The sequence below is a fragment of the Scomber japonicus genome, chromosome 3 (assembly GCF_027409825.1).
Source record: "Scomber japonicus isolate fScoJap1 chromosome 3, fScoJap1.pri, whole genome shotgun sequence".
In the NCBI taxonomy this organism is placed as follows: Eukaryota; Metazoa; Chordata; class Actinopteri; order Scombriformes; family Scombridae; genus Scomber; species Scomber japonicus.
In genome coordinates this window covers 35,609,364-35,631,172 of record NC_070580.1, presented here as the reverse complement: position 1 = coordinate 35,631,172, position 21,809 = coordinate 35,609,364, and the positions used below count along the sequence as shown (strand labels likewise).

The following is a 21,809-nucleotide window of genomic DNA, read 5'->3' as shown; positions in this document are numbered from 1 at the left end:
TTTTATGACAGAATAAAACCAAACCAAAGGTAAACATACTACTTGCTGAAATTACTAATTCTGTCTCCAACTACCAACTACCAGACTGTCATCTGCAAAAAGGAAAAAAGTGGTAGAAGTCATCGGTGATGGGTATAGCTTCCTTACTTTCCCTCATCGTGACCCAAATCACCTCAGACTAAACACAATTACCATCTCCAGACACTCCATCCATCTTCATAATGGACTTAGCAGCAATGAGACATAAATAAAGACGAGCCAAAGATAGTTTCCGATGTGCCAGTAGATGCATGTACATGGAGGGAAGTGATACCACTGCATTACTGACGCATTAAATAAACAGAAGAGTTATTTTTATATCTCGACAGATTTCTTTTTCTTGAACTCCTGGTCTGACACACCACAGATATGCACACACGGATGTACTTTAGACATTAATATGCTCCTTTTAGTTAAAGTAAATAAAAAATGACGTTACTCCATTACAGTAGTTCATCTCACATATTCTATATTACAAATTCATTTTCAACAGTTCTGCCTGAGGTTTATTCCCATTAAAGGAGAGTTTTTCCTTGCTGCTGTCGCCAAGTGCTGTTCATGGGGAAAGGTTGGGTCTTAAATGAAAGAGAATGGTCTAGACCTGCTCTGTGGGAAAAGTGCCTTGAGATGACTTTTATTGTGATTTGGTGATATATAAATAAAGATTGATTGATTTAACCCTGGAGGTACAAGTCCATTGTGCTTGATTTGAAATGCAACAGTGACAATGTTGGGAATGAGAAAACGTCTCTATCCCAAAACACAGCGGAAAGAACCACAAAACTGAACCAGTTAAAGTCATAATATCAAGGCTAATTTTCAAAATTGAAACATATTGAAGAACTCAAACTGCAGCAGACTCATTAATGAACACTTACACCAGTGTCTCCACCTGACAATGAAGGTCCCAGGTGTATTAAATGGACCTCTAAGACTTGTTTTAGAATACTCATGAACTCAAACTACAAAATAAAAAAGCTGTTTCACGTATTTGTTTAATTTATCCTACCAAATTATTATTTTTCGTAGCTTAAACACAGAAGGTAGAAAAAACCACCTGACCCCAACCCTAATTTAAACCTCATGTAAGGACATTTAAATTTTGCTTCCGTTTTTTTTTTCCGTTCTTTCTCCTTTCCTTTTTATTTGCAAAATGTGTTAGTCATTTTATTCATTCACATTGATTAGATTTCATTATTCGCTTACTTCATTCAAATTTACAACAAAAAGCCTATTCAGAGTCTTGTCCCCTGTCATTAAGTTTTGGCATTTTGACAACAGTAAAGTGAACAGCAGACAGCGACGCTTTCGACAGAACAAAGCGCAGAGTAATTGGGACTAAAGACCCCTGCAGCAGCTGTAGTGACATATAATCACTAATAATATCTGCTTTAACTGCTGCTGGTTCTGTCACTGAATGTATGTGGATGTTTAATTTTGTTAAAACATTAAATAAAACATTCAATTTGATGCTATTAATGTGAAGCACTTTGTTACTTGTTTTGAAAAGTGCCATTTAAACAAATCTACTTACTTATACTGTACATATGTGTGATACAGCTTTCATGCATTTGTGCATTAGCTATCAGAGAAGTAGCAGGAGATGGACCTAAATGCAGGAAAAAGCAGGCTGTATGAACTGATACAAGCATGCAGGCACAGCAAAGCCGAAGAAACATCCAACAAAGACTGAGCGGAAAACCAGGGCTGAAATACAAACTGGACTAATGAGGGAATAGGGAACAGGTGATTGGACAGGGGAACAGGCAAAGAGTTGATTGGTTGGGGAAGACACAGCAGTGCAGGGCTAATGAGAATTGATGCAGGACAGGTGTGGAGGGAAAAAAAGGGCCGGGGATACAGGGGAAAAACATGGAAAACCGAAAACTGAAACCACAATAAACACTCCTCTTCCCAATTAACTGACACACACAGAACCATAGCAGAACACACGTGAAACATAACCTAAATATAAACACTTTAACCTCTCCCATCTGCAACAAACAAAACCAAAAACTCCAAAACACAAAAAGTCCAGAAATCACAGTATTTAGCAATTCAATTGAAATAAAAAATGATGACGATCCCTATTTTTTTCTCCAGATTTCTTATAAAGTCACTCCTGTAGAGACCGAGGACAAACCGGCAGAAAAATGTCCTTGCATGATTAGGAAACAAAATCTTAAATAGCAGCTATAACCTGACAATATCACCCATAATATCTACACATGTATACATCTACTGACTTGATCACTGTACACGTTTTTCCTGGAATGTGGGAGAGCTCAGTTATGACTCCTTCAGTTTAAGTAATTTAATATTGTTCATTTCTTATGTTGGTGATTAGAGCCTCAACGAAACTCATTGTGTGTGATTAGATGTCAAACGTTCAACTGAACAGCAGGTAAGTAACCGAAAGAACAGAAACATTAACGGGCTGAGCGGCCCCGTGTAGCTCTGCTAACAATAGCAGCTGTCACATTAGCTGTGTTTTCTCTCTGCAGTAACAATGTAATGAGGAGCGGGACACAGTTACTACCCCCGGGGCCCTGACTGTGGAATGCTACTCATAATGAAGACTGTTGACACGAGAGGAGGAGAGGACGAGTAGAAAGGGAAGGAATGAAAAGATGAATTCTGCAGCTGGTGTCAAAAAAATGCTTGTAATAAGTGTTTTACAAAACATTGGAAACAGTGTAATGAGTGCATTAAACAAGGATTAAGACAGGAATAAACATGTCAATTTGTTTTTTTTCATAGTACAATAATTCTCAGTTTGCGATAGCCTTTATAATGACTACATGAAGCAAACATCTTCAAAGCAATTCAAAACATTTTCTATGTAGAAATTGTATTTGAATTTACATGTTGAATAAAGAAGGAGAAGGAGGGTCACTCTAAGGAGACAGGAGCTAAAACGGCCGGTTTAAGGCAGAGGCTAAACTGAGGGGCTGTATAAAAGACCAGTATGAGATAAATAAAGAGTTTTTATCATAGACTGTATAAAAGAAACTAGCGATTGAGACCATAAACACATTTTGAAAATGTTTACTGAGGTTAGAAATCAAGTGAGAAGTTGGTGAATTCTCCATTGACTTGTATAGAGACGGAAGTCCTTTTGACACCAAAACGGTCGCCCCCTGGTGGCCTTTTGATAGAATGCAGTTCTAAGTTACTTCCGTAATGGCCTCGTTTCAGAGGACCGGAGCTCCCCGCCTGGTTTTTAACTGGAAATCACGCAGAGATATTCCAGTCGAGCCTCATAATATAAATATACACCAAGTCTTTTCCACCCTGCCAAGAAATAGTTTGGAGCATAACCCCAGTAAAGCCACAACTTGTTTTTACACTTTTTGTACCGATCAAACAAACAAACAATAACCTTTTCATTATTCAGTTTTAGAGCCTCTGGTAGGCGCATTTTGTTACCTTTTGATAGGGCTAAGCTAGCTGCTTCCCTGTCTCCAAAAGCAAAACAAAACCTATTTCATAAAAGTTAGTGTATATTTAGCTTCTGTACTGTGATGTATTTCCAAGTAAAACTGAATATTTGAGTGATGTACAATTACAAAAGGATTTAAATCAAATCCTTCTTATTTGATGGGACTGTTAAAAAGCGGGCACGGCTTACAGAGTTTAGCATGATACAGAGCTGCAGAGAGAAATTGGGCTCCACACACATATCCCTCACCTGTTAGATCAGGGGTTGAATGATTTAGTCCGTAGAAACTTTGTTCTGGAAATGAAAACCAAACATACATCTCTTATTATCTCTCTCCATGTGTTGCAGCTACTACAACCACAAACGGTGAAGTGCGGATTTATATGACCGGTACAGCTAGCTACTCGCCCAAAGTCACATCTGATTGATGACCTTTTATAAACGCCTCTAAATGCAGGATGAGTCATTGATGAGTTTGAGTGACATGGAGAGAAGAGCAGGGCACCTCTTTAAAGCAGCAGGGTGCCGGCTTTAACAAGACCAAATCCAGGAACAACAGTCGCACTGCTGATAGAAACATGCAGGAAGGGCTAAGTGGGTCAAAACTAAACAAAAAGGGCTCATGTTCTTCTCTGCTCATAAAACCCCAACAAACCCCACAAAAAAAACAACAGTTTTTTCAGGGTGTTGGTTAGCAGATTCAAGCTCACTAGGATTTAACTGCTGTTCTTTTGTGCGTGCATGAGACTTCTTTCTACAGTTTTGTTTAACAAGCCTGATACAATATTTATGTTGGCCTGACATAACAGTCAAACGTTTGTAGAAATGTTTATGAAGTATTTCAATTATTTCCTTCTACTCTTCCTCTTCCTTCTACAGTTCCTTTACATTCTGATTAGAACCGCCAAATATATTATTAGCCAAATACAACATCAACGATCTGTTCCTTTTATACAAAATATACACTTTCATGAAACAGAAACTTGTTAGCAGGAGATGTTGTGACATTTTATTGATTATTTCAAAAATGAAGCCAGTGATTTAAAGAATTTCTCATGTTTGGAGCCAAACCAAGTATTGTATGTGTATCCAAAGCCTGATATATCTTATTCCTCTGTTCCATAAACCATTGTTGTTGTCCAAAAACTATTAAAAACATGTCAATTAGCCACACCGCTGCACTGGGTGACATGTTCCTTCATTACAAAGAGTTGGTTCGTTTAGAAATGGCTCCGAATATCACTGTTCTCCAGAAATCCATGTTTTCCATGGTTATAACCAAAAGTGTTGAAAAAAATATTATATAATATTATAATATTCTGACCTCATGGTGACACAATACAATCATTTTCATTTTAGTACTGGCTATTTCATTGCCATTTCCAGCATCTCTCGGTGTGCATGCACCACTCAACTCTTGTGTGTGTGAATCCATCTAATAGTTTGCAAGACTTTTCATTCTGAACCAGAAATGTCAGTCTCATAGTGGGACTGAAGCAAAGGTCACAAAAGTCAATAAGAGTCATCCTCTGCAAAACAAAAATGTCTCTACAAAATGTTGTACCAATCTATCAAACACATCTTGAGATATTCCACAGAATAAACTAAACGTTTGACCTGGTGGTGGTGCTTGAGGAAAAGTCAAAGAATCCCCAAAGTCCTTAAGTTTTATACTGAACGTCTTTTCCAAATTTCATGGTAATCCACTAAATAATTGTTGTGATATTTCAGTGTAGACCAAAGTGGTCTACACCTGCACCACAATACACTGAACTGCAAACTAAATACTTTAAACACAAAAACCTCCAACAGTTACTTAGTCCCACAGACATCAGATATTCATTTCTCACATTCAAACTGAGTTTAAATAGCAATACAACAAAGGTCACTGTGCTGATGTTGGTTTTACTGGTAAATTATTTTAAGTCTTGGTGTGTTTTGTCTTGCAGAGCAACAAGTAAAGGTACACAACTCAGGATGGTTTTCATTTGAATGCATCTTGAGGAGCTTAATGTTTATCTGTTAATTCAAAAAACAATCAGCAAACCTGCAAGTTATCAATATTTCTATGCAAAACTCAAGTAAATAGCCTTTTTTAAAAGTCACCCCAGACTTTACTTTATCCCTGTGTCAACACAATGACACATGTACTCAGGGGTGGGCAGCGTGCTCCTTTTAAGGAAGGAAAGTATGCTTGGTGAGTTGGTATACTGAATGTTTTGTTCATATTCGAGGGAGATCCCACTGACCCAGTACACTCTCTACTCAGTTCACAGTTCAGGGTTCACACTTGACTGGCTGTGTGTGTGTGTGTGTGTGTGTGTGTGTGTGTGTGTGTGTGTGTGTGGTCAGTCACTAGGGTGCCAGCAGTAGTCTAAATTAGACCTTCCCTTCTTCAAAGGTCAAAGGTCATTGTGTCAGCAGCTCAGACCCTCTGGTATTTCACACTGGGAACACAGAGTGGACTGAAGAAAAAAATGGAGGAGGGGTGGAGAGGAATGCACTTTCACCTCCGAAAAAGTACATTTCCCAGTCCAGAAGCTGTTCAGGTAAAAGTGGTTGAAAGTTGTAATGACTGCAATCATCATTAGGTGTGTTTGTGAACACGACTCAACAGGTGTAAGTGTTGTAAAAATGGACGGGAGAAAAGCTGTTTAGACAAAGTGCTCTGTGACCCTGCTGGTGTCAAAATACAACCTGTCCTCAGCAGAAAAACAGCAGCAACTCTTACACCACAAACACTGTTTCATTCCTGCGTCCTACCAAAGCCCTTTTCAGACATGGAATATGTAGCATTGCTGGCTTCATCTGGCTGCTGTGATGGTGGCATGGGTTGGGGTCTACACACCACAGAGTGTTTCCAGGTGTTCTGGAGTATTGCTGCATTAATTGTATTGTATGAAGCCTTTTGTGTCTTCAGAGGGAGCTGTGTGAAATCATGGATGTGTTAAAGCAGGGGTGTCAAACATAGGGCCACTGTGTATGTGTAGAAATCTAGGTCCCTTTACAGAGCTTCACTAGCCTGTTTTGCCACGTAACACAACTTCTTGACTTTGTGCTGAACTTCTTTGAGAAATGTATAATATCGCACAAGATCTAGCAAGAATCACGGACAAATCCATCTTGTCAGGCTTCAAGTTATGCACTTCCTATGAGGATTCTCGCATCACATTGTGATTTCACAAATCCAGCTGTCTCACAAGGTAAGAGGGTGATAGATAGATGATTCATCCAATCACCTACCAAGTATTTTTTGAAAGTACCTGCCCTTTTCCAAACAGTTTCCAAAGACGACTTCTCAGATGGTTCAATGTAACATACCATCTGGTGTGTAAGGTTACTTTCCCAGAGCCTAGAAGAGCTGTTATAAAGTCCATGACATCATCCTAATGTAAAGTTTACAGGCCGAGTGGGAACTTGTGGGCGGGGCCAGTGGGACACTACTGTGCATATTGAGAGGGTCACACAACATGGAGGCATACCCAGAAGCTAGAAAATGTTGGTACCACTTTCTGTGACGCTCATGTCTATAATGCATCATAACCATACTTATAATGCAATATAATCTGCTTATAGTACTGTACAATTAGAGTTATAAGCACTCATATATATTCATAGCGCTTTAATGACTTATAAGTTCAAGTATCACATATTTCATAATTACTGGTCACTCATAGTGTATTATAATTGTTGTATAGTCATAATACATTACATGATTTCATAACGGGGATACTTTCATAATGGAGATTTCATAAAGGATTTACTTTTTTATCAAGGTTTACATAAAATTAAACTTTACACCTACAGGTAAAGTAGAAACTGTTTCAGTTATTTTCTGTCATTTGAACCAATTAAGTTTTTAGAGCACATTTTAGGGAAACATCACATTAGTGAGATATAAATGTCCATCATTCAGTTATCATCAGACATTTTTTTTTAAATTGGAGTACTCAACATAACATTTTGTGTTGTTCTTGCATAGTTATAAGGATATTTTATTGCCACTTTCTTTGATGCTCATGTCTATAATGAATTATAAAGCTACATACCAGGCACCACTTTTGAGTCTGGTACCCAGGTCCTACTGTATAATACATGCTCACACTAGTCTCCAGCAGAGATGAGCAACAGGCTAAAGAGATCTGGCAGCCTCACTTCTTCATAACACCACATCATCACTTGAGGCAGTTTATCAGGTTTCACACAGCTCCCTCTGGAGTCACAAAAGGCTTTATACTACTTTTTCTTCACATATGCAGAAATACTCACCAACACCTGGAAATACACGCTGATGTGTGGAGTTTATTTTTAATCAAATCATTAGTAACACTAACAGATGTCGTCCTGCTGGTTCTTGGACTTGCTGTTTATTACAAAAATAAACATACATTTCCTCGATTTAATAAATATACAACATGTAACACAACACCTTTGAATATCAGAGTGTTGGGTTATTACAAAACTATCTGTACTGTCTTTGTGTCTGATCATCATTTCAAGCATCTGATCTGCTGTATGAATTATAAAGGACAGATTTTGAAAACACATTAATTAACGTTAATTATCTTATCTATGGTGACTTTTCTTTATCATATAATCAAAGAACATTGAAGAAAAATTGATGAAGCAACAGTATCCCCCATGAGAAAGTGGTTTTGCTCTCAACATCTGATGTCTGACCCTCTTGTTAATATAAGATATGTGTCTTCTGTTTTTTGGCAGCAACAACATTATTATATGTATTAATATGATGAGATAATGGTGAATGCACTGTATCAGTCATCATGAATGAATAAGTTAAGAGCACCACTAAAGGAAATCCAAATCTGGGGCCGAAAACAAACACAAACCAACAGTTGTGTGGATGGCGGAGTATCAGGCCAGATGAAGTGTACAAAACTTATTAACAGCATTTAAAATCATATGCGTTTGTGTTTGTGAATAGTGAATGGTGACGCAGCGGCACCCAAGGTCAGTCTGACTCCCTAAACCCACAGATGGGTAACTGTGTGTCTTTGTTTGTAGGATAAAGAACCAATCAGCAAATCCTATATTTTGTAGATGCATTGAGTACGACCATTTATGGGCATAGAGTATTGATGGTACTTTCTGTGAAGGCTTAAAGACGATCCACAGAGGACAGAATTCCTCAGATGGGTCTTTGATTTAATTGACTTTGATTCTCCTTGGCCAAATTTAAATTAAGCATTTTCAGCATAAGACTCCAGGACACTTTCTCCACTGATGAGTTCACCACTGACAAAGTTCTCCCTAACAGTGTTCGTAGTTTACATTTAGGTTGGATTACTTAATATAGGTCTGAAGAGCAAAGGAGCATCACTTAGTAGGTATCGCTGGGAGAAGTAAAATATAAATTAAATATGTTATTTAACAATATTCAAGACCTTTACTGTTTTAAATCTAGTCAATTAAACTGAAAACAGTTGACTGTTTTCAGATCAGAGATGATGCTCTGACTCGCGCGCCATGCTGCGCTCCGTGCGCACGGTCCCGCCTCATCTCTCCAAACGTCTCCAAACTGCCTGAAGAAATTCGGTTTCTATTCTCACTCCCCGTTGTTCGGATTTCAAAGGCAGGGGGGTGGGGTCTCTGCCTTCCCAAATACTTCCCCTCCTGGTATTTTAATACCTACACACCATCCCTCCACCACCTCATTCCACTAGCCAGTAAAACTGAGGACAGGTCACGGAGCGATCCCACTGCCCTGAACGCATTTTCACGTCCAAGCGCTCATTCCTCATAGCACAAGAAGAAAATAAATTGGGGATAAACTACAGCAACCCGTGACCTCACCTCTCCTTACCAGGGACACTGTGTGTGTGTGTGTGTGTGTTACGGCACGTTTTGTTGCGGAGGTCTAGGACCCAGCTGCTTTGCCCGTCTCACCTGTCCCATCCGCCGGTCCTCGGTGCGTCGTGTCCGACCAGCAGCTTCCCCAGGTGAGTGAGCGAGCTGACCGGCTCAGGGGACACAGGAGGGGGGTATAACAGAGCGGGGTCTGTCTGGGGGTATCCTGGCTGCTGCATGGATGTGTCTGAGAACGAGATTGAATGGTTTTTAAAAAAGAGCATTAATAGAAATTGATTATTAACATAAATAAACTGAACTTGAGAACTAAGCACCTTTAATTATCTTTATTAGAAGGCAAGGAGAAACAGAAGGCTGTTGGTTAATGTGCAGTCTGCATTAAAGCTGAAAGTTGGTGGAAAGTGCCAATCATTATCTTACTCATCATTATATTCTGCTTATAGGAATGTCAAAAACCCTCTGTTTGTCTTATATGATAACAAACTGAATATGTTTGGATTCTGGAGGATAAACAAAAAGTGTCATTGGGCTCTGGGAATGTGACATTTTATAGATAAAACAATGAATTAAATATTTGAGGAAATAATCTGCGTTATTGGTGCTGAAAAAATCTTTAGATGCAGACTTACATTCCAACATAAGCTTCTTACATACATATAGGCTAAGGTCTCAAAAAGTTCTTTTTTCAGATGTTGGAGAGTTTTCAGTGTGGTATTAATTATTAATAATTGTTAAAGAGCTTCACATGAACTGATACGGATATGCTTTGGAGAATTTATTTATCTTTTTTTCTCTGAACTACACTAACTGTCTTCACGGAACACTATTTTCACTATTAATCCTCTTTAATTAAGCATCAGGTTGGAAAAATGAAAAATTAGAGGAGTTGTTGGCAACTGAGAGGAGTGAGCGAGTGAGTGAGTGGAGAGGAAGGTTCTGGGTTCACACTGGTTGCCTGGAGGTGATGCTCCGTGCAGGCGCTCAAACACCAACATGCAGGCAGAAAGACAGAGCAGTGAGCAACTGCCTGAGCAGACAGACAGGCAGATATACAGGCAGACAGACAGACAGACAGATATACAGAGAGACAGACAGATATACAGGCAGATATACAGAGAGACAGGCAGACATATATATGGACAGACAGACATAGATATACAGACAGACAGATAGACAGATATACAGTTACACAGGCATATGGACAGTCAGACTGTTAGGAATACAGCCAGTCATGCAGTCAAACAGTGAAACAGTAAGTCACTCAGACAGTTTGTCAGTGAGACAGGCAGGTAGACAGTCAGTTAGTGAAACAGTCAGGTAAATGGTCAATCAGTGAGACAGGCAGTAAAACAGTTGCAGTCAGTGAGCCTGCTAACAGTAGCAGAGTCAACATCTGGTTTCAATTTAAAGCGACTAACAAGAAGTGCTGTGTCTTCATCTCAGTGTGACTCCAGCTGTCACTCAAAACCCAAAAACCACCTACGGTACCAACCACACACCCTCTGCCTGCCTCGCTCTCTCTTTCCTGCCTGTCTCTCTCCAGCCTGTCTGTCTCTCTGCTCTCTCTCTCTCACTGCTCTCCTGTTTCTCTCTCTATATGTTGCCACAGTGTGAACATATGGTCTCCATCTCAGTCTCTCTAAACTCGAAACTACAGAATTTATATGTTTTCATCTCAGTGTGAATCCGGCTGTCAGTCAAACTTACAGAGAAAGTACATCATACACATAACCTACACTTCTACCTTCCTCTCTTTTCAGTTTTCCACTCTGTCACCTGTTGCTTTAATCTCACTGGTTTCCCTCCAACTTGATCAGAAGCTCATCTTCCATCTCACATGGTCACACAAAATTACAAATCAAGAGGAGAATATAAAGTTTCTTTCATACGTGCGCTTGACTCCTTAAAACAAAGTCTATGTGGCAGGGGTGCCAGATTCTTTTCAGAGGTGCCGGAGCCAAAACGTGTGTTAGTGTGTGTGTGTGTGTGTGTGTGTGTGTGTGTGTGTGGCAGCAGCAGTGTACTCTCTCATGCGTTGTTTGATGAACGGCTTGTCACTTTTGGCTCCAATCCGGCACTAATTCTGATAACGACTTTCCATCACTGAGACTATGCAGGAGTCTTTGAGGATCCGCATGATGTACATTTTATAAGCCTTGCGTAGACTCTCTGTGGACATCTGTGAACTTCTAATTTTTTGTAGCCACTATGCTACAATCTATTGCGGATTTGTGGAACGTTCCTCCAAGTGGACTCCAGAGAGTCGTATAAACAGAAGCACCACGTGTCTGTACTGTCCATAGCTGTCCGTGTAAGTGTTCGCCTGAGAGTTGACGAGCTCTAAAACTAAAACATAATTGATTGAATTCGCTGCTAGTTAGCAAACTACATAATTTATTTATTTTACTCACTAGGGACTATGGATGCAAATTAGCAGTTTTGCTATAATCTGGCATATTTACAGAGATGTCTAATATCGATGTTCATCAATGTGCACTGTCCCTATCCAAAAATAAAGTGTTATTATTATTATTATCATGAAGATTACCTAATGTTACGAAGCTACGAAGTATTAGCTCATCTCAACATACACAAGTACAAACAACAATGTTACCAATAAAAACAAAGTTATAAAAGGTTATAAAAGTTATACATTTTAATATTCCTCCCGTATTTAGTTTGGCATTTTATTTTACATAATGTCTTAAATGACAAAAAAATATTTTTACTGTAAGTGTTGCAATATGGGCCCAATGGCTCCTACTTCTGGCACTCTAATGTCAGTCCTAATGTTAGCCTATTGTCAGCAAGTAATGACTACTTTGCTGCAAGAAGTATAAAACATACAACAACAGATAATATCTACAGTATGTACTATGATTGTCTATTGTGGGAAAAGCTCTCAAGCTCCAAATCTGCATTCACCCCCCAAAAACACCAGATGTGTAAAGAGTACAGTAATATCCTGTTACCTGAATGAAATTGTACTTAAATAAAAGTATTTGTGTGAAAAATGACTCAGGTAAAAGTAAAAAGTTGTTCACTGAAAAAGTAATCAAAGTAAAAGTTACTTAGTTATTCGCTAAAGTTACTTTACATCTGCATCGCATGCTATGAACTGATAAAGGAGGAGAGGTGTGTTAAATCTCATATCCTGGTATACATAATTTCATATCCAGAGAACGATACCTATCCCAATATAGGAGATTTTAATAATAAATACCCCCCACCCCCACACCCTCCCTTACATACTAAAACACTTTGTGAAGTGGATCCTAAATTAAGTCGTCCTGCCTGACAAACTGAGATGGAGAAACTCTCTAACAGAACATCAGCACCAGGGTCAAATATCTGTCAGCTGTCATCGGTTCTCAACCTTGGGGTCATGACCCTGGCAGGAGGTCACGGGATGGTTATCAGGGGTCACGAGCGGAAAGACTGACAGAATGTGAAAAGAGTAAGTAAGATATATTTACATGTAGAGCGCTGTGTGTGAAATCCCTACAGTTAAGTCTGTTTTTATATTGAAGCATACATTTAAGCTTTGCTTCATAGATGTGGACGATCGTCTCCAGGTGGTGAGCAGGTGATTCTACCTATACATCTGTTTCCTGTGGATCTTTTGTCCCTGAAAATATGCATATTTTGTTAATATTAGTGAGTGTTGGTGGATGTTGCTCCATGTTACAGCTCTCACAAACATGCACATGCATTTTAAACACACATGTTGTCTTTTCTTTTCATGGATATTTTGTTTGTTTTTGGACTAAAGCAGCTCACCAACACTTTAAACTCAGGTGACCTCATTGCACATTTACGTCAGGACACTAAAGTAGAACATCTTCAACATGTTTATCCATCAAGTTTACCATTTTCCCCCCGAATGGAAAAACAGAATAATGTACCCACAATAACTGTAATGTTAAAGTGATATTTTAGAGGGTGTAATTATATTTGTACTGTTTCACTCTGGCACATTTTATATCGATAAATGCCATAAACATCATCCTTGGCTCACCTTTCCTGCCATCCTCCACAACGTCCATCTCCTCCATGACAGGCGTGGCCTCAGCTGCTCTTAGGATGCGTTGTTCCTCAGGTTCATACTCACTCTGCTTTCACAACTGTTATTAAGATAACTGCAGAAATACAAACAATGCCTTCAGTGTTCAGCTCAAAGTCTAAATCTGAATCGGTGGAGAAAAAAAACATTCAGGCTTTTTATACAGATGTTGACTTTACGTCAGATTGGCTTCACGCTGCAGTTTGATGGTCTGATGAAATCAGCCGACGCTCTGCTGTTGGCTCGACTACCTGTGTAAACCAACAGCTGTCTATTACCTGCCTGCAACCATTTCAACTGATTTCTGTTGATTTGTATGGTTGTGTTTCCCATGGTAACTATATTAACTCATTTTTGTTTGTTGATTTTATAAGTTTGTATTTTCAATGTGATGTAATCTCAGCATCATTGTAAATAAGGGTTGCCATCAATGATTTTGCCAATAATATTAAATAAAGGTTGAAGTTAAATTCAATGGAAAAAACAACATGAAAACCTGTCAATCACTATCAGCAAAATATGAAAAAAAACTCTTAAATCCACTTTACACTTGCATTGTCAAAATCAATACCCCAAAACAGCAATTAATAATCAGTGATATTGTTCTGAGCAGCTAACCTGAAACCGAGCTGTCGTTCTGTAGCTTCTTGACAAAATCCTTCTGTTGTTTCTTCTCATTCTAGTTTAGACTGAAGCTTCATGGTGCTGCAGGTTCAGTTTTTATCCATCCAGATGATCCATAAGCTGTAATGATGCAGAATTACCTCACAGACAGTCTCACCATCCTCACTTAGCTCAGCAGTAAAGGTTAGCGCTTTTAAAACCATCAGTCCATTAACTTTTCCTGAGAGCACAAAGCTTCCACTGCGCCTCATACAGTCGATCTACAGTAAGAGGCACTTCGATGGAAAATATATTGAAGTGTGTCTCTTTGTGTGTCTGCACGTGTACATGTTTGCACTCCATCCCGGATCTGTTATCTGGCCGCTGGACTTGGTGTGTGTGAGTGTGTGTGAACAGAGAGATAATCACCTGTTGCTGGACTGCAGGTTTCTCACACACACCTTCCTCTTCTGCAAACACTGCAGATACATGCTGCTTGTTTAAAGAAACATTTCTGTAACATTTTGCTATCCGATCTGGACTAGAATGATGTTATTTTTCTTTTAGGTGCTCTTTCCAAATTATTACAGATTATTTAATGATACACAGCGAAGTTACACTCTGAATAAACAGTATCCCGCCTTCATTGTGTTAGCTGCTGGATGTCTGCTAGAGAAAGACGTTGTTGAAACAAGATAACTCCACAAAGACGCCCCTCTGACATGGTTATCAGTGTATTAGTTAATGTATATTGGGTCCTTACATTTCTTTTAACTCCCTGTTTGTAGGATCTTATCTGACCTGCAGGCAGAATGAGCTGAAAACACACAGAGTGCACCAGTGTTCACCAGGATTGGCTATAATTTATCTGCACTTATACCATCATCATAATGATTATAAATATGTTATGATCACACAATTCTACACAAAGGGGCTTTAAATTAATAGTTTCTCACATTCTTGCAGAGAGTTAGATGATAAAGATATTAGGTTTAGGTTTAAAGATAAAGTCTAACTCCCAGCATCTCTTAAACTACAACATTAACAAGCTATGTCTCATTAGTTTGATCTGTACAAACCTCATGTGGTTTTATTGAGCGCAACGAACAAGACTATTTATTTTTGTACAGATTAAAGACACATGATTTAGTTAGTGAGCTTTAGAAGTGCTGATAGGTGGATAACTGTCCTCCATGTTTCCATGCTAAGGAAAACTCACTGGCTTCCAGCTTCATACTGAACAGATTGATATAATCTAAAAACATTTTCCAACCTATAATTTGCTTGCACAAAAACAGCACACAAAAAACCTTCAATCACCAAAAAGGATCATTAAAAGGAAGAAAGTTCCTGAAGAACGTCCAATCTTAACATACTTTTTGCTTGTCTAGTAACTATTGATTTCACTCGTTAACATACCAGCATTCAGAAACACACCTGCAGTCTTGTAATCAATCAGATGGAGGTCGGCTCATGTTCCACCACAAACGACCCAAATGAATTTTACCATCCAGAGTCATGTTCGACAGCTCTAATCAGTTGAAAACAACCTCAATCCCAACAATCTTCTCATCTAATGCAGAGTACGAAATCAAATGAGCATATTTTCCATAATGATGAACCATTAATACTAGACCATTTATACAAGGTGCCTCACATAGGAAGACATAGAAATTAAATGCAAAACAACAAGCAACAAGAAACAAAATCACTCAGAGTCCAAGTACAAAGTTATAAAAGAAATAATCACAGGCTGTAGCTTGAGGGCAGGAAAAGCCTGTCTGTACAAATGTGTTTTAAGAACAGACTGAAATGTTGACTGAGGCGATGCTCATAAGTTCCTCTGTTAAGGTGTTTCAGAGTCAGTTATAAACTGTTCATATTAGTTAGTCTCTACACCAATTCACATTCTTAAATTCTCCATCAGTCATTAATACATGTTTGATCAATCTTTAATGAAGCTGTCAGAGAGTTAATAGTGTATTCTGTTTATTCATGGGAAAAACTACATTCACACTCACTATTTTAAGATCTAGGAGAATTATGAAGAATACAACATGTTTGAAAGACACAAAAATGTGTATCAGCTGCACAAAAATTCAAAACAATATGCATTTTATTTCCATTTCTGTATACTGTGAGTCACATTAGGACAAGTTCAGCTAAAAGAAATGTGTGTAGGTTTTTTTTACAACTCTCATTTGTAAATATAATAAAGTATGTTAGGGTTAAGTCTTCGCCAGAGGAACCCAGATGGTGACTTGGTTCATAAGGGTTAAGCACTTCTATTCCTTTAATCTCAATATTAAAAACATTAAATAAGATTTTAATAAAAGGCTTGTAATAAAAGTAGTGGAGGAAGTAACCACCTAATAATCACCTAACCTGTGTTAATCTTGCAGGCTGTTGTGTCCTGCTGTGTTTCTGTGCGTATAGTCAGTGACCGAGGCTGCTAAGAACATTACAATCTAATGAAAACAAACAGCGGGACTCAACAACACGCCTGCGTTTGCCATCAGAGACACAAAACTGAAAAAAAACAAACTTACAGTCATGGTGACCGTTGGAGAAATAAACCCTACATCTCTCATTATTTACTGCAAACTGTGACCCAGAGTGGATGATTACTCAGAAATGATGTGAGAACTTTGTTTTGTTTGAGCCGATGTGAGATGCCAGAGGAACAGTTTGAAGTCACATCAATCAAACTCAATCGACCAGCGCTGGAAGGACTTTGGAAAGTTATGAAAAGGATTGATCCAAAAAACTAGCTGAAAAATAATCTGTTTCTTGTTTGAAATATGTCATGTCTCTACCTTTGCCTCAAACCACACGATGGCCGACCTGGATCAGACTTCAAAATGTATTATTCTTGTGTTTAATCAGATTTGTTGAATTGCATATTAAATTTTGCATAAATACGACTGTATCCAGGCAAAAGCAGCAAACACAGGAAAAACATTGCATTTTCAACTCAGTCTTTAGTAGAAATAAAGTTCACAGAAGAGGTTTTTATTTACATTGATTATTTATTCAAGAGAAACAAGAGAAACCTGTCCTGGTTTTTATTACATTCAAATAATGGACTCATAACTTGCTGCTATTTAAGAGAGTTGGCGAGGCGACACCATCATTTTATTTCAGTAAATATGACAATTATTAGTATTACAACAATATATTATAATTGTTAATCATTTGAATACATTTTCAAACATTCCCAAAATTCAAGCTTCTTAGATATGATTATTTATACCTTTGTCATAGCTGATAATAAAAATGATGATTTTGAACTGATGGTTGCATAAATTGTCATTTTTGGCATTTAAATGTATTTTCTTTTTTTTTTAAACAAAATAATCAAACAGTTAATTCAAACTAATAAATAATCAAATAATAGTTAGTTACAGTCATATTCTCCTCTAACAGACCTTTAAACTGATAAATAAGATGAATAAATTAAATAAATTGTTAAAATTCCTGTAAAGAACAATCTGTTCTGCAGAAGTCACAGAGTGATGTTGGGGTCAGTTCAGAGTAACTTCTGTCCACAATCAGCTGGAGTTCAAGTGGCCATCAGGGCGGTGCACAGGAAGTCTGGAAAATGCATTAGCATATCTTGCTCCCTAGGGGGCAGCACTAACAGGAACTCCAGACCTGATATGCACTTGTTAGGATTTGGCTTCAAGTTGCTGCTTCTTAAGTAAATGCAACCTGAACCGTAATCAGTGCAAATGAATGATAGAAAAAACCTCAGGAAGACTTCTCCCTGCTTTTTTCTTTTATGATCTTTGGGGCTTTTTTATTTAGGTTCATTTAACTTAACACTTCTAGAGAGACCACCTTTAAAACAGTGAAGCCCAAAGTGTTAAACGAGGTCTCAGGGTGAGGCAAACGACAGATGTTTTTAAAGATGTCCTGGAACTGAAACCAGGATTTTATGTTATCTTTCAGACAGTCTGGGTAGAGTTATATATTTTTTAATTTCTAGACTGTCTCCAGCTTTATACAGCTGTGGCCACATGGTAGCTGGAAATTTATGATAAGGATGATATTATTGTTTGAAGCTCTGCTGCAGCAAAAATCAGACTGAAGGAAATCCAACGGTTTATTTTCACTGCCTGGACATGAAAAGACTTTTCAAGAAACAGCCACTGTTTCATTTGTCGTTGTAATCTCACATTCATGCCAACATCAGCAACTGCTGCTGCTCTTTGACTCCTTCAACTCCTTCTTAACAAGTAGCTCTGTCAGCTGTGCGGCTGGTTAACGCTCCAGTATGTGACATAAAACTGCATTTAATCACTTTTCTTTTGTAGTTTTCAGTTGAAAGCACATTTCTCTCAGATTAGACATATGTAATAAGCTCATTAAGTTAACTACTCTTACACAATTTAATGAAGTCCCATGAATAAAATACTTGTTCAAGATTATTTACCGTGAATAAACTGTTGAGAGTAGGTAACGTCTTAATTTGTTGAAAGTGTTAATTGAAGGAAATAAGATCTCCATTTCTATATTTAACAACTAAGTAACAAAACACACAGTGTCAACAGGCTTGCAGTAGCAGCCTTCAGCACCGTCCAGTCAATGAAATGTTTAACGAGAAAATATTATTTCTGAGCTGAATGATTCTCTGTGTGGATAATTATAGAACATATGTTGGTCTGTGACCAGCGCTGTGGGGGAGCAGCAGCGTGTGTGTGTGTGTGTGAACGCTAAATAGCAGCAGCAGGATTGTAGTAGATTGTTGTTTGGTGAACGGACGGTGAAGGAGACAGGAAAGGGGTGCTGGAGGTGGAGGTGGAGGGGGTTTACTGGTATTTGGGTAGAGAAAGGCTTTCTAAGGCCTCTTTGTCCTCTACACACACACACACACACACACACACACACACACACACACACACACACACACACACACACACACACACACACACACACTTACTTTTGGGGTATTGACATAGATTTACACCCATTTCCTGAAGACTTAACCATTGACCCAAAATCAGTATTTTACCAGTAGGGGTCACCGCTTTTGTCCCCAATTACACAAACTGTCCCCAATGAACATTGAGTTTGGTGTGTGTCCATGAAAGTGATTTCAGTTGCACACACACACACACACGCACACACACACACGTGAACACACACCTTATTGTGAAACAGCCTCAGGCTTCAGGTTTGGCTCATAAGACTTGGACAGAGAACAAACTTTGAAATCAGTTATTGAAAAGCCTCAGTGTGTGTTGAGCTTCGGTGTCATTTTAATTCCCATCAGTACTTTTTGGGTACCAACCAGAGAGTGTCCAACATTTGGGTTGGAAAGCATTTTATCAAATTTGAATCCATTGTTGAATCTTTTTAGTTTTACATTTCAACATCTGCAAGTAACTAAATGCTAAAAAATACAACTCAAAGATATCTAATCACTGTTTGTTAGCTGAGAAGCTGAAACTCAACAGTTTTAATTAACGTTCACAACCTGAAATTGAGCTGAGCAGCATCATATCAGACGCATTCACTCAACAGCTGTAGTCATTTCTTCAAGAGCTGAAGTCTCCAAATCTTGAAACTCCCGATTCACAATGATGAAGCTGATTAAATTCAAATGTTGATCTGATATGAATCAAAGTTTAAATGGAACATTTTTAAAGTGAAACTACAAAAACACACTGGCAGTCGTACAGTTACAGAGTGATGCATCTTTTCACTCGCAAACAATCTTTGTCTGAATACAGCAGCTGCAGAGTCACATCAACCAGACTACAGGATACAGAATCAGTTAGCAACAGCTGAGCCAATCTGAAAATGAGAAGCAGCTACGCTACCTACAGTATACAGTGTGTTTTATTGCTCCTCTAATAAAAACAGAGTGAGAACAGATAAAAGGTTTGATAAGAGATACGTGTGTGTGTGTTAAAGTTTAACCAATTTCAACCATCCGACCAGGAACCAGGTCATTCCTTTGTCTACTTATTTTTTTAATAAAATGAATTTAAATCATAATTATGTTTATTTTAGACTGTATTTTGTTTGATTAAAGTTGTTGTTCAGTTGTTTTGTGTTCAGCACCAACACTCAGGTATCATTAGGCATCAGGATATCACATTTTTAATTGATACTCAGCCTGAATCAACCTGGTTTGGGACAGAACATTAGCATATTGATGTGGGTTTGGTTTATGCCATTTTAAAGATATTTCACTAATGTTTAGTGCAGCAATTACATTTTTTTAATGGGATCATTTTCATACCAAAATAGTTCAAATAGTCAGTGTTTTTATTTATTTTATGGCACATTGCTCATTCAGGAACTTCAATTTTCCTGCCAATGGGTTAGGGTTGTTTTTTTTGTGTGTGCATTTTTCCATTCTCTCTCTCTCTATCTATCCCCCCTTCATTCATCTTTCACTCTTCCTCCCACGTCTTCCCTTCTCTCATCCCACTCTCTCTACCATCAGACATTAGACATGTTTTGGCAGGAGAGAGTGTGTGTGGGCTTTTTGTTAATTTATCCTCGTGAGTATTTAGTTTTAGACTTGCAGAATGTGAACCTGGATGTAAAGTGTTTTTTATTCTCTACTGCAAAGAGCTAATTTTTGTGTTGACGTGTGGATTACTGCACATTACTAGCTATTGTCAAACTCTCAGACACATTAACAATCTGTGTGGAGTTAGATTTTTCTTTTATGTTTTCCCTGTTCTAAAAATGGAAATAAAAATGTTAATCTCGCCATGATCATGAGGTATGTTAAAGGATTTGGGGTTAAGGTTTATGTTAGAGATAAGAAAGAAGGTAATGAGACTGTTTCCACTGTATCATTAAATATTATAATTCCTGGATTATATAAAACTAATCACTTGTTCTTTGGCCCAGTAATTTTCCCTTTTCAAAGATTTCCTACTACAACAAACTGCACCAAGAAATAGTCCTTCCTAGGTCAATGACAAAAACATGTATACACACACACTGCAGGACAAGTTCAACATATAAAAATGATACTTAAGGTGTCTCTGATTTGATAGTAAGGAATGACAGATCCAAAGTTTTCAGGTCAAATGGGAACAGTTATCTTTTATTTCAAGTCTTTCAAGTCTGGTAAGTAAGAGTAAGAGCTTCCCTTAGCAAAAAGTAATTTATTCAAGTGTACTACAAGTATACTTATTTTATACTAAAGGCAGTATACTTGAAGTTTACTATATTTTATATACTTAAGAATAGTATAGTTAAGTATACTTGGCTTATACTGAAACGTATAAATAAAAGTCTAATTACATTAGTAGTACATTAATACTAAGACTTCCACTTCTACTTTAATACTAAAGCTTATACTTGTACTTTAGTATATTTTTTACTTCTTTCTGCCACAAAGTACTAATACTTAGTATATCTTGATCCAAGTACAGAATAAGGTCAAGTCATTGACTTGTGCTTACATTTCATTTAGCAGAATAAAAATGTTTTTCACTGCACACATTAGCTTTGAGGTATTACCCCTGTTATAAACTTCATGTATGTTCAACATCATATAGTATAGAACTAGTACAATGGCACTATATACTGTAGAAGAGTGTACTTGTGGTACTTCAATAAACTTAAATGTGGACTAGAAGTATATACCTAGCACTCTAGTAGTATATAGATGAGTGTACTTTTGTAAACTTAAAATGACCTTATAAAGTATACTTTTATAAACTTAAAAATGTTCCAATTTAGTCTGAAGAAGCATTGAATTAGTATACTTTCTAGTACATCACATTAATCATCACATTAAATGTATGTATGAATGTATTTCAGTGTTATTTGGTACCTTGGACTACAGTTTGGCGTGTGGAC

At 37.8% G+C, this 21,809-nt stretch overlaps 1 protein-coding gene across 1 annotated transcript in view; it reads right to left on the bottom strand.

Moving 5' to 3' along the window:
• Positions 1-13,365, bottom strand: part of rbpjl (recombination signal binding protein for immunoglobulin kappa J region-like) — a 31,973-nt gene extending 18,608 nt beyond the window's left edge. The window contains exons 1-2 of the mRNA XM_053315901.1: positions 13,329-13,365; positions 9,389-9,536 (exon numbers count right to left, since the gene is read on the bottom strand). Coding sequence (XP_053171876.1) covers positions 9,389-9,536; positions 13,329-13,365 — 185 coding nt within the window. The remainder of the gene's footprint in view (positions 1-9,388; positions 9,537-13,328) is intronic.
• Positions 13,366-21,809: the final 8,444 nt, after the last annotated feature.